The following is a 12,321-nucleotide window of genomic DNA, read 5'->3' as shown; positions in this document are numbered from 1 at the left end:
ATTTATTCTAGCGCCGTCTCGCAACCCAGTCCGGCGGATGGGACGCGGGAGTCCCCTCATACCTGAAGTCCCCTTAAGAGCTATAGGCTTGTGCGAGTTCGTCGATTTTCTTTTTGTACACACCCACATCGTGTAAACTTTTGCTGCCGTCTTCACATGTGTATTTCTCGTTCTGTGCGGCTGGTCAGTGTGCCTTCCAGTAAGTCTGGTAAGAAGCGTTTGATGTGGATGTTCCATGTGGTTGTCGATGCGCGGGTCGCTTCAGGTGCACTCACCTCCCAGGAGACCTTGATGTTCCGTGTGTCCAGGGCCTCGCACTGGATGTTCATGGGCGGTGCGCTGGGCTCTGCACGTAGAGATGGTGCAAAAGATCATGTAGGCGAAGAATGGTCGAAAACTAAGCGCATGCCTGAAGGCATTCTGCAGAAATGTTGATAGGTGGCGAGGCACTCGGAGGATACCTGAGGATACATTGATCCAGAGTCCCTCAGCGCCACTTCTTGCCTATTCTGCTCACTATATAGCGAAGCCACTCTAAGCGCGTTAATTAAACTGTACATCGTCAAATTTAGTTCGCTATCAAAATCCATGCTGCTGAGTTTGCTCTCGTTACACCTATTTTGCATTGCATCACTCGCTGCGTTGTCCTCAACTTCTTTTTGAGCTCCGTCAAAGGCCTTCTTATTTCATCCTTATCAGTGAATATTGGCAAAATACTAAGTTTGTATACTTTCCTACAAGGGGAAGTCGATAGTGCTGCTTTTGTTGCAGTGCAGTTCCTGCTACCGTATATACCCGATTCTAACGCGGACTTTTTTTTCACGAAAATCGAGCCCCGAAAACGGCGTGTGCGTTACAGTCGGACGCAAAGCCGAAACTAACCTACGAAACCCTCAGCGTTATTACTGTCACGATATGCCCGCTAAGCCTTTCTGCTCTGGAACCTGGTATGGTTGGCATCTTGTAGACATTTAGCAGAAATGTATATATTGCCGTGTATAAATCGACCTCTTCTTTTTACAAAAAACTACCATCCGAAATTGCGAGGCGTAGTCGGGGGTTTTACACGCCCAGTGCAAGTGCCCGCTCCCGCTCACATGCATGGAGCTGCATGTGTAAAAAAATATTTAATCTGTCGAACTGCGCGCTAATTACGGGCTCATCAGCGGTGGCGGTCGCTTATTCCCATACGTGCGGTAGATAGCGCGAGAGGAAAACTTCAAATTCGTGACTGGACTTCCGAGAATCTCCGTCGGAATCCGAAACTATACCACCGATTGACGTTCGGCTTGCCGCCTAACTACCTACTCAGCCGCACGCGAGTGTGGAAGGTGCGCTGTGTTATAGCCTTTGATAGAGTCACTTTATATGTATCTACAGTTGCTCGTAGGTGTGCCGAGTTGGCGTAGAAAGCATCCAAGTTATGAAGCAAAGCCGCAGAGCAAGACAAGCTTCCCGAGCTTATTACTCGGTATAGTTACATAAATCAGCAGTGTCCACGGTAAAATATGGGAAATAGGATTGCCGAAGGTAATCACTCGATGATTTCCCGGTCCGAGTTGTGCGGTATGGCGTCTCCTGCAAACGCGAAGTGCGGCTTTTCCGCATAACTTGGCTGCTTTCTTCGGCAACTCTGCAGACCTACGTGCAACTCTAGGTCATCATCACCATCTGCCTGACTACGCCCACTGCGGGGCAAAGGCCTCTCCCATGCCTCTCCAATTAACCCTGTCCTTCGCCAGCTGCGGTCACCTGCCCGCAAACTCCTTAATCTCATCCGTCCTCCTAACTTTCTGCCGCCCCCTTCTACGCTTGCCTTCTCTTGGAACCCACTCCGTCACCCTTATGGACCAGCGGTTATCTTGCTTTCGCATTACATGCCCTGTCCAAGCCTATTTCTTCCTCTTGATTTGGACTATGGTGTCATTACTCGCGTTTGTTTCCTCACCCACTCTGCCCGGTTTCGTTCTGAGTTCTAGGTGCTTATAGAGTAACTCTAGCTGTTAATCTCCAATTTGCCTTTAACTACTATCCTTACAATTGCGCTGTTACGTGTCTGTTGTTTTGAACTGCGCCCGCCACCTGACAGGAAGAACCATGCATCAAGAGAGGGACGAGAATTAGCGCGGAAGTGGATATGAAAGTTGCCTGTAACTTCTGCAGAAATTTTGCTGTTTGCATTTTTGCGAACACGAAAAGCGGGTGCGCCTTATAATCGGGCATTTGCGGTAATCGCTGTTTCCTTGATAGATGCCGACAACATATCTTCCCGACTTTTTGGCGCAGTCATTACGGAAACGAGAATTCACTGGCTGGCTTTTTGTAAATATCCAGAATGTGCGCGTGACCACTCTCTGCTCTCTATGAGTACCGTTAAATGCAGAGCGCAAAATCTGTCAAGCAAACCTTTAGAAACACGCGGGAGCAGCGCTCCGCGGTACGCCGAACACGTTGATACAGGCGGTCTTGCAGTTTATTTGCGAGATCGCTGATTACACTCATAACAATGTGTGTACTGGAAGAGCGGTACGCAGACAAGATTTCTGTTGCGTTGCGTTGCTCTCTGCCCACCAGATTATGTGCGCCTCTCTTTCTCTTTATTTCTCAACGCTCGGCCCTCAGCATTCAACACGTAGATTGTATCCAAGGCTACCAGGTCTGTGTTAGTGTGAGCTGCTTGCCACTGTCGGAGGGTAGCAGCCGTGGTTTGGGACATGGGAATTGATTGTCTTTACTAGTTTGTACAGGCCGCCACGGTGGCTCAGTGGTTATGGCGCTCGGCTGCTGGCCCGAAAGACGAGGGTTCGATCCCGGCCGCGGCGGTCGAATTTCGATGAAGGCGAAATTCTAGAGGCCCGTGTACTGTGCGATGTCAGTGCACGTTTAAGAACCCCAGGTTGTCGAAATTTCCGGAGCCCTTCACTACGGCGTCCCTCATAGCCTGAGTCGCTTTGGGACGTCAAACCCTCATAAACCAAACCATAAACCAAAACTAGTTTGTACACATTCGTTCGAACCGTTATGAGGGGGGAACGGAAGGGATTTGGAAGGTGCGCACCGGGAAACGCAGCATTGTCCGGTGTGCTCTTGTTTGCTTGTTCCAAGTCCCTTCCGTTCCGTCAACTGGAACTTAAAAAAAGAAACAGCGACATGGACTCGAGTCCCGAGAGCGCCAGCTGGCAGATGAGGTCCAACACGAGGACCTCAGACAAGGCGTCGTTAGTGTGCACCATGTCATACCTTCGGCGGCCGTCTGGAAGGTGATGGTGTCCGAGGGGTCCCCGAAGCCGACCGAGTTCTCGGCGAGCACCAAGGCCAGGTACTCGGTGCCCGGGTGCAGGTTAGTTACCATGAGTGAAGTACGCATGCCGTCTACCTCTTGCTCCTGGAGCACGCTGCCCCGAGCTGCAACATGGACAAGACTACCCATGCAGAGCGATGCAAAGACACTTCGGAGTCGCTAGGCACGGATGAGGTTATAGGGACTAACGCGTCTGGAGTGTCCTTCAACTAGCGTCGCTGAGCGGGAAATGACTCTACACCGAGCTCAGTGTGAGCGTAAACAAGAGTGCGGCGTACGTTATTTTCTCTGGTTGAAAAGGACTTCGTTGCAGTCAGCGGTTTATAACAAGATCAGCTTAATTTACTGCTCGGACGTGCAGGGTGCACGAAATTTAACATGACGGCCTTTTTAGTGCACGTTTCGTGTGGTGAAGCCGTCAGGGTCAGGAAGAAACGTCGCTGTAACAGTATGTAGTAGTAGTAGTAGTGGTGGTGGTTTTATTAAAATAATAATAAAAAGGAAAAGATCTTTGCTAGCCCCGGCATCTGCCATGGATACTGAAACACCTGAGCTGGGGCAGCGGAAGTAAAGGATAGCAGGCAGAATGGAGAAATGAAACGAAAGAGGTGAGGGGACAGGGAGAGAGGATAGGGGGAGAACAGTATAGATGGCCATTTCGGACATTTTCGCTCCACGAAATGCGGTCTAAGCACAATCAACTTAGTTTCCTCCGGCGGACGAAACGGTATTTCCTAAATTCTTTCCTTCCTCCGATGACGGAAAAATACTATTTTTAAGTTTAATTTTGTTAGCGAGGAATGCGCCTTTTTTGCTTCAAGCAAACAAAATGGACCACGGAATCGATAGGACACACAATAAATGAATCGTGCTCGTGGTGTGAGTGAGCAGAGGGCGGGTGTGTATATGTATACCCACATGACTTCCTCCAGTAGCGGAAGACGTATCGGTTGACGGGCCGCCTGGGTGGGGACCACTTCACGGACACGTAGCGGCTGCGACGCTCCGTCACCACCACGTCGGTCGGGCTCTCGGGGGGCTCTGCGAGCAGGCGTGCGTTGGGGCAAGACGTCACGCATTATTTTCTCGAATCACGCCATCCAGCACGGCAATCCCGGCACTACAGTGACTATACATCCCGCGATGAAGTTTGTCCAGGTCGATACATATGTGTAAAGGTTACTACAAATACGCAGATTTAGAAAAGCAGGGTTTTGCCGAAAAAGAAATTACAGCATACCATTAAAAAATATTGGTACGATTTTAACGTAGTTAAACAGAGTAGAAGTTCGAAAGCATGTGTTTATCCTGATTGGCTCATGGTTTTGCTGGGTCCTTGGCACGTCTGGCGACGAAATTAGACGCAGGTTAAGCTCTGATCGAGGTTAAGCTTATCTGAGCTTTTCGCGCCGCAGATGAAAGTTGACGAAGACGACGATGTGCAATGCACAGCGTGATGTTGTGCTGCAGTTTAACAAGAGGCTTGTTCGACTGAGCGAAAGCATTGGCTGCGCAGCGGTCTTTGAAGCCGATCTTTTCACGCTGTCGGGAGTTCGACTCCCAGTCGTGGGTGTTGATGCGATCTCTTTTTAACTCAACGCGCCGTAGCCGTTGCTCGGCAACAGCACAAGATCCAAGTGTGTCAAGATTCTTGGTCGGTGATGGTGAGCGTATCGGTGCTTTTGCATTAATAGCGGGCACCCGCCGTATTCGATTCGCAACGTACAGCGAGGATGCTTCCGAGGAGGGGTGGGCTGTCCCACGGAACTGGTTCCTGACAAATAATTACACCCGGAGCATGACGAAACGATACTTTCTGGCCGGCAGCGGCTTTTGCACAGTGCTGTACCAATAGTAGAATGCAAGCATGAGAACAGTTACTCTAATGTGTATCACTGTAGGTAACTGAAGTTCAGCGCCTTGCTGACCTCATCTTTAGCCTCAGAACAGTGTATGCCTCTCTCCACCAGAAGAGAATAATGTATATTTCACACGAAGAAGACGACGGCACCCAGCTGCACACTCTATACAGAAAGGAGTGAAAAAGGAAGTACACTGTCCTGCAACGCACGCCCCTTCTTAAAAGGGTGTCCGCTAGAGGGCAGCTTACTCCCTTTTTTACTCCCATGTGAGCGTATTTGCGCACATCGTTCATCTGTAATATTATCGCGCTTATAGAGTGCTGCGATTGTAGCCGGCGTTCATAAAGCTAGTAGGCGGCTATATAGTGATGGGAAGACTGAAAAGGGGAAAGTATGCTCGATAGTGCAGCACTAATGTCTTCACAATAGCACCCAATCACCGGGACTAGCTGCAAAGTGCACTTGCAGCCGTCATAGTTTGACTTTTGCTTTCTTTTCTCCTTCTTCACTCATTGGTCTCAGTTGCAGATTTTTCTTTGCCCTTATATTTGAGTATTTATTTGACTCCGGGTACACTCTAACCATAGTTTTCACAGTGTTTTCTAAACGAAGCGCACCTTTCGTCAGTGCGCATTTTTTGAATACCCGTATTTTTACTAATGTGTGTGCGGGTACCAAGTTATTGCCGCATTTTCGAACTGCGTAAGGTAACCTTACAGTGGCGACAAGTAGTGAAGCGGTCATGGTCGCAGGCTTTCGAAATGTGAAGTCGCAACTTCAAAGGTAGGACCGAGAGGTATTCACACAAACAGAGGGGTAACGTCAGCGCCGCGTTCACTAACAACATATCATCGCAAGCAGCAGTGCTCTCGCTGTGTTGACACTTTTTTTTTCTTCTCTGAGAAGTCAGTGTTTCACCCAGGTCGTTGATCCAGGAATCAATACTACGGAAGCCGCCGCTGGCTGCATTATTAACGTTAGTTGAGGTCGCCTCCAGTTCAAGAAAGTCGATTGGCGACGCACGGAAAAGGAGAGTCTGAAAGTTCTGTGCTGTCAGAGAGAGCGGTGCTTGAAGTCGAATCTGCATTAAAATGCACCATGAATGCATACAAATGTGCTTCAATTGTAGATCGCGATCTTTGATGTGAATCAGCTGATTAGCCGTTACTTAATGGCACAAATTTTCGGTAGAGAAAAACGCCCTTTCTGGAGGCGGAATTCCTATTGAAGCGTTGCTTTGAAATCTTCAGTTTGCGAAATTGGCAAACTTTAAACTTGTCAGGAATAGCTAGTGCACACAAGTGCTTCTTGTCAAAGGTCCTTTAAGGGTTAAGGCAGTTAAGACAAGAATTCTGCTGTTTTCTGACAGCACACCGCTTCAGGAAGGTATATTCTTAGCAGCACTGTTTAAATTGCGCTTAAAGACGAATGATGAAACAAATACGCATGATCATTTGCAGTGGTGCTGTGAAATCTGCGCAATGCCCTCGTACTTTCATCTCACCCTTTCCCCCTGAGCGCAGTTTACCAAACGTTATCTAAGCACTCTCATCAAGCACAGGTGCGGAAAAAAAATAAAGAGCCCGACGCTTAATTACAGCCCTATGTACTGGTTGCTAAAAATCTGCATGTATGGCACATGCACGCTGGTATAGTGATCGCTGGGGCAGTTTGTCGTGGGCTCACAATGTTTCATTATTTCTACTTTGGCAGGCGCGAGTTTGCTTGAAACAGAACAGTGCTTTCAGCGCCTTTACATCATTGAACAGCTCCTTCAGTAGCACTAGGATTTGGCATCGATCGTGAGCAAAGGTAGCACACAGGACATCAAATTCGAAACGCACGAGCTGCGAACACATCGCTGCACTGTAGATTCTATGGAGTGTGCAACGCCCAGTTTGTGCACTGTCGTGCAGGTTCGACGGTGTGAAGATGCTCGTCACGCAAAATGAAGTTATCGCGCAGCGCCGCCTACCGCGAAGAGATCGCCATCGACGCTTCACAGATCGGCTCTTAGCGACGCCGCTTTAAGGTGGGGGACGAGGGATAGCGGGGTCAGCCTCACCCAGGACTGTCAGCCGGAAGGTGTGCTTGGTCTGTCCGTAGTCGTTCTTGGCGACGCACACGTAGGCCGTGGCGTCCTTGCGCACGCTGTTGTGGATCACCAGCACCGACGTCACGCCCGTGGCGCTCATCTCCTCGTGCGTCTCGTACCTGCACCAGACACGCGGGCGTCAACAGAGGATGCTTCGCCTGTTAGAACTTTCCGACTTTTTTTTTGCTGCCGCCTTCCGACGCGGAGGGACAACGCTATACTGTGTCGCGACACCGCCTTCCCACGAGAATGCGTACTTCCGCGCCTATATGTGGTCTTCGTGGCTCATGTTCAGCCGTATAATGACGAATGCCTACCAGGAGAGCGCTGGACATGCGACCAGGGCATAACACGGCGGTGGCGCCTTTACTGATGGGAAAGTACGTCACTAGAATTGAGGGCCCGACTGTTCTATATTTTTGCGCCTCAGTGTCGAGAATGTTTAACATGGCTGAATGTAAGATTCCTGTGAGTAACGCTCGCCACTTTCAGCTTGTCTTTTGTTCTCTTTCTTCTTGGGCGCATTTGAACGTGGGAGCGTCGGTGTAGCAGACTTAAAACTTAAGGGCAAGGGCGGACGGGAACAACAGGAGAAAAGCCACGGAGGATGTGCAAAGCGCTTTGAACTTCGTTTGCGCTAGCCTTCACTTAGTCCTTGTCTCCTGCAGAGTGAACTTGGAAGTGCTGCTGAAAGAAAACAGCAAGTCTGCCATACAACACGAAAAAAAAAAGGTTTTAACGCCGTTAAACCTAATATGACGAGCGAAAGCACTTAATTTCGAATTCGCTTGACTCTTGCCTAGACATTTCCTTACATTCTCCTCCAGAACACTTTCTTTTAAACTTCCCTACCACATGACCTTTCCTCGGTCACGCCGTATCTAAGTTATTTCATCTTAAAGGTCAAGGGTCAACAGTTGAGGCTTCGAGAACCATCGGCTTTTTCAGGATTGCTAGAGAAGTAGTGCTTTCGCACTGGAAACGCTGCAGTGACACTTCTCATTATTCCACCAGATGTGGATTCGTGGGCACTGCACGATTGTGACTGATAAAAAGAAGAAAAAAGAAACGGCACTGTTCCTTGGAGGCAAAAACACCGCCCAGCATTAGTATGGACTCTGTGCAGTATCAATAGCAGGATTTCCCAAGGGCACATGTGCACTAGCGTTATGCCTTGCGCGAGGCAGTGTGCAGCTAATTCCTACGACCGTGGGCGCACCTGTCGACAGAAGGCAGAAGCAGGGTGTTGTCTTTCTCCCACGTGACCACCAGCGGATGCTGGCCGGTGGCCTCGCAGGCGATCTTGGCGATGTCCCCGCGCTTGACGGACACGTCCGACGAGGACTTGCTGATGCGGGGAGGAACTGCACCGAAGGGGACGGAGCAAAGGCTTAGGAGGAGTAATTAGTGCCTTACAAAATTCTGTTTGCTTATATACCGCTGCGTGCAATTGCAAGGCCGCTTCAAGTTGCAACTGCGCGAGGTCAACACTCTCGGGCAGGACGACCTCTCATGACGGAATCCACTTCGAGACCGGCGACATTGAAAAGACACACGACAACACACGACAGCAGAAAGGAGAAGCGTGGGAAAGGGGGGGGGGGTGCAAGAGAGTCATCGTGAAGGATTTATGGGCTATTAAGAGGTACATGCAAGCGGGCCACTTGTGACGACCCTGGTTTCGTATAGTGCTATGTGGTCGATTCGGCTCCCTGCGGCATGGTTCTGATCTGCTTCCCATGTGCTGAGGAGAGGCTGTCTTGTTTTTAATATGCGTCCAAAGATTCTAATAGTGGCGCGGAGCCGTCAGATGCGCGAGAACAATTGTTATGTTCTCATTGTAAGTGAAGACGGGCGGTTTACCGCTGTTCAACGCAAAAATCGTGGATCATTCTTGAAGATGGACTGAGAATTGTTCACAGCGCCATCTTGCGTAAAGTGAATGTTTTCCTTGGATGTTTTTCATAGGTTCCATAAACTTTCGCAAATTGATATGATCTGAGCAAGGGTAACTAAGTTTGTTTTGCAACTGCTATATTCCAGTAGTATACGAGGTTTACGTCTCAAAAGCTGTACATGTGCTGTATGAGCGACGCCGCGGTCGATTACCGCTTGGGGCTCTTGAATTTGCGCTGACATCGCACAGCACACGCGTGCGTGTTTCGTACTTTGCCTGTATGGAAGTGAACTACTATATTCCGGGGGTCCTGTGTTCTATACATGTCACGAGGATGTTCCAGCCGTTGGATGCTGTCTAAAGTGTTTACGTTGGCACCGTATTGCTCTGAGGTGACGTCACTGCTCAATATAAATTAAAACTCGCAGAGTAAGATGGAAAGATTAGTGTAGAGCGCATTAGACTGTTAGTATCAATTCACGGAACCGGAACAAATTCAGATCCCTCAAAAGAAATTTACATGACAGTTGTGTCCTGCCAGTGCTCACCCATGAGGGGCCGATATTTGACGGCTAATGAAAAAAGCCTGGAATTTAGCGAGCTGTGATAAGGAAAATGATAGGCGTATTATAACTTCAGGAGACCGCGAGTTAGGAAGCAAGTTTATTATGTTCCACGGGAAGTTAAGAGAAACAAATGCACTTGGACGGGATATCTATTGAGGAGATTGGTTGACCAACGGTGTGTTAGGATTACAGAATGTATTCCAGGCAAAGGAAAGCGTAGCCGAGTACAGCAGACTGGCAGGTGGGTGGGTGAGATTAGGAAATTTGCTCGAATAAAGTGGGCACAGCCAGCGCAATTCATGGCTTTTAGAAGATCATGGGAGAGACCTTCGTTCGGCGGCGAACCTGACCTGACTGATAAAGATGAATGCAAAGCGTTTTACTTCTGACGAAAAAAAAATATCTGCGCTCTTGTTCTTGTACATAAATAGCTAATGCAGGACGGTGCCTGTAGATGGCTTGCACGTAATGTGACCGACACTATGCAGCAGTTTCCACAGTGAAGGTCGGAGCAGGTACCTATAAGCGGATTGAAGAAACCACTTTCACTGCGCTCTTGTCTGTCTAGTAAGGCGGCCCTACGATGTCACTGGAAATCGTTCGTAAGAGAAAAAAAAATGGAAAAGAGTATCGTCTATGCTGAGCTGACTTCGAGGAAGAGACAGCATACTCTCAAGTGGGAAGTCCTCTTCGCCGTTTTGCGTGAACGGAGAGAGCGAGTGAGCGAGGCGTCGTTCGGGGCCCCCTTACCGTGTACGGATACCTTGATGGTCTTGGAGAGGGGAGGCGCCACGCCGTTGCTGACGTCACACTGGTAGAGGCCCTCGTCGTCCGACTCGACGTTCTCGATCACCAGCGTCCCGTTGTCGTAGATCTTCCTGCGGCCCACCGGGTGCAGCGGCACGAAGTCCCGGGAACCTGCGAGTCCGGGAGTTCTTAAGCATGCACGGCGGCAACCAGCGTTGAACGCGATTTCTTTCTTTCTCTCTCTCTCTCCGCGTTGTGCAGTTGTCCGAACTACCGTAGGCGGGGTTTGAGGTGTGCGTGTTTGTCGGACGATCTGATGCGGCATGCATAGAGCGTTTACCCGACGCTCTTCTCAGAAACGTCGCGCTGCAGTAAAGCTGGATTGGACCTGTTTATATTGTCTAGTTAGTCTTGACCAACCAGCGCTCGCAAACAAAACGCACTGATCAGGACATCGCTTAAGCCTTTAAGCCATGGTTTTTGTGCTGACGCTCGTGGCTTTGTTCGCGAAATTTCGCCAGCGACCACTAAATGTAGGCTTCTGACCGTGGTAAAAGCTTTCTTAATACATCTTGTCAAAAGAGCGCCGGACGGAACAGTTCGATCTGTCTCGTACATGTTCGTTCGGGCCGGTGACCTCTTCAGCAGCGGCTTTCCGACCGATTGGAAACTCGCTGCACAAGGTTACCAGCACAGTCATTTCCGGCGCTTACCTTAAAACTAGCTGGCAAGTTCCGTCTTGCAAAGACACCTGTCCTGGCTGTTACGTGGCGTACAAAAGCTAAGTAGTCATCCCGTGATGTGTTTTTTTTCAACGGCGGTACATTGTTGCGTAGAGCTTGGTGAATATGGGGTCATTACTTTGACCCGGCACATCTCGCATAGGTCGATGCTTCCTCACCGATCTGCATCTTCCACGTGAAGCGGGGCTTGGGGAACCCCGCCGCGTTGCAGGCCAGCACCAGGTCCCGCCCCTGGACAGCGTCCGTGTCCTTGGGCTCCGACAGCCAGACTGGGGCAGCTGGGCAGAGAGAATGCATATACGTTACAGAAAGCCCCAGGTTGCAGGCGTAGCAGCTGATGTCCCTAGGTTTACCGCGGTGAGGGAACAATAGGAAATTTAATCTTAGGTCTGCACCTACTTTCTCTGTCAACGCGTCCAGAAGAATACTGCTTGCATTGCGACGATGGAAAACAAATTTCAGGGTAGCGTTAAATCGTCGAAGGCGGAATGTCATGAACTTTAGTTAGTTTGGTGTAATAACCTTGTCCGCACTTATTTTTAGGTACGTGTACGTAAAGTTACGTCAATATTGTATATTCCTGCGCTAGCATCTGTAGTACTTTTGCTGTCGCATGCGACGGAGGTGGTCGTTTCGCCTCGAGGTGGTTGCTTCGCCTCTACCTTTTGAGGTATACAACCGCATGATGAGTCTAAATTGGTGGCGATGCGTACAGCCTGCCACGTTGCAGCTGCAAAAAACGTAACGTCCTCGCTGAAAAGGAGGCTTGTTAATGGGCGATGTTTTCGAAGAGTATAGTAATGAGTGCCAGTAGATGTGATAATCTCATTTCTGGCTGCAGTTTTGGCTCCTTCCGTGTTTCTCACGTGATGTGAATCTGAAAAAAGAGAGGAAAAAGCACAGTTTAGAGGCAGGAAAGTTGTCAACAGTGCAGCATGCGAGAATTGATAAGGAAAATGAAATTTAATTGAAATAAAAAGAAACGAATAACCAGAGCACGTACCTGAGGATTGCAACGCGAGCTGAACGCCTGCTGGGACGCGCAGGTATGTCTCTTTTCTGTTTTTAATGAAGCTTTTACATGACACAGTCATATCGTTGGAGTGCCAG

The 12,321-nt window shown here is 49.3% G+C and overlaps 1 protein-coding gene across 40 annotated transcripts in view; it reads right to left on the bottom strand.

Moving 5' to 3' along the window:
- Positions 1-12,321, bottom strand: part of LOC144106770 (cell adhesion molecule Dscam1-like) — a 102,365-nt gene that overhangs the window by 19,912 nt on the left and 70,132 nt on the right. For all 40 annotated transcript variants that reach the window (XM_077639672.1, XM_077639673.1, XM_077639682.1 and 37 more), the window contains 7 exons: positions 11,370-11,489; positions 10,472-10,639; positions 8,478-8,622; positions 7,229-7,377; positions 4,220-4,342; positions 3,241-3,405; positions 276-346 (listed from right to left, as the gene is read on the bottom strand). In XM_077639672.1, coding sequence (XP_077495798.1) covers positions 276-346; positions 3,241-3,405; positions 4,220-4,342; positions 7,229-7,377; positions 8,478-8,622; positions 10,472-10,639; positions 11,370-11,489 — 941 coding nt within the window. The remainder of the gene's footprint in view (positions 1-275; positions 347-3,240; positions 3,406-4,219; positions 4,343-7,228; positions 7,378-8,477; positions 8,623-10,471; positions 10,640-11,369; positions 11,490-12,321) is intronic.

Source organism: Amblyomma americanum, chromosome 10 (assembly GCF_052857255.1).
Source record: "Amblyomma americanum isolate KBUSLIRL-KWMA chromosome 10, ASM5285725v1, whole genome shotgun sequence".
In the NCBI taxonomy this organism is placed as follows: Eukaryota; Metazoa; Arthropoda; class Arachnida; order Ixodida; family Ixodidae; genus Amblyomma; species Amblyomma americanum.
The sequence above is the reverse complement of the archived record's forward strand: the minus strand, read 5'-3'. Positions and strand labels throughout refer to the sequence as shown.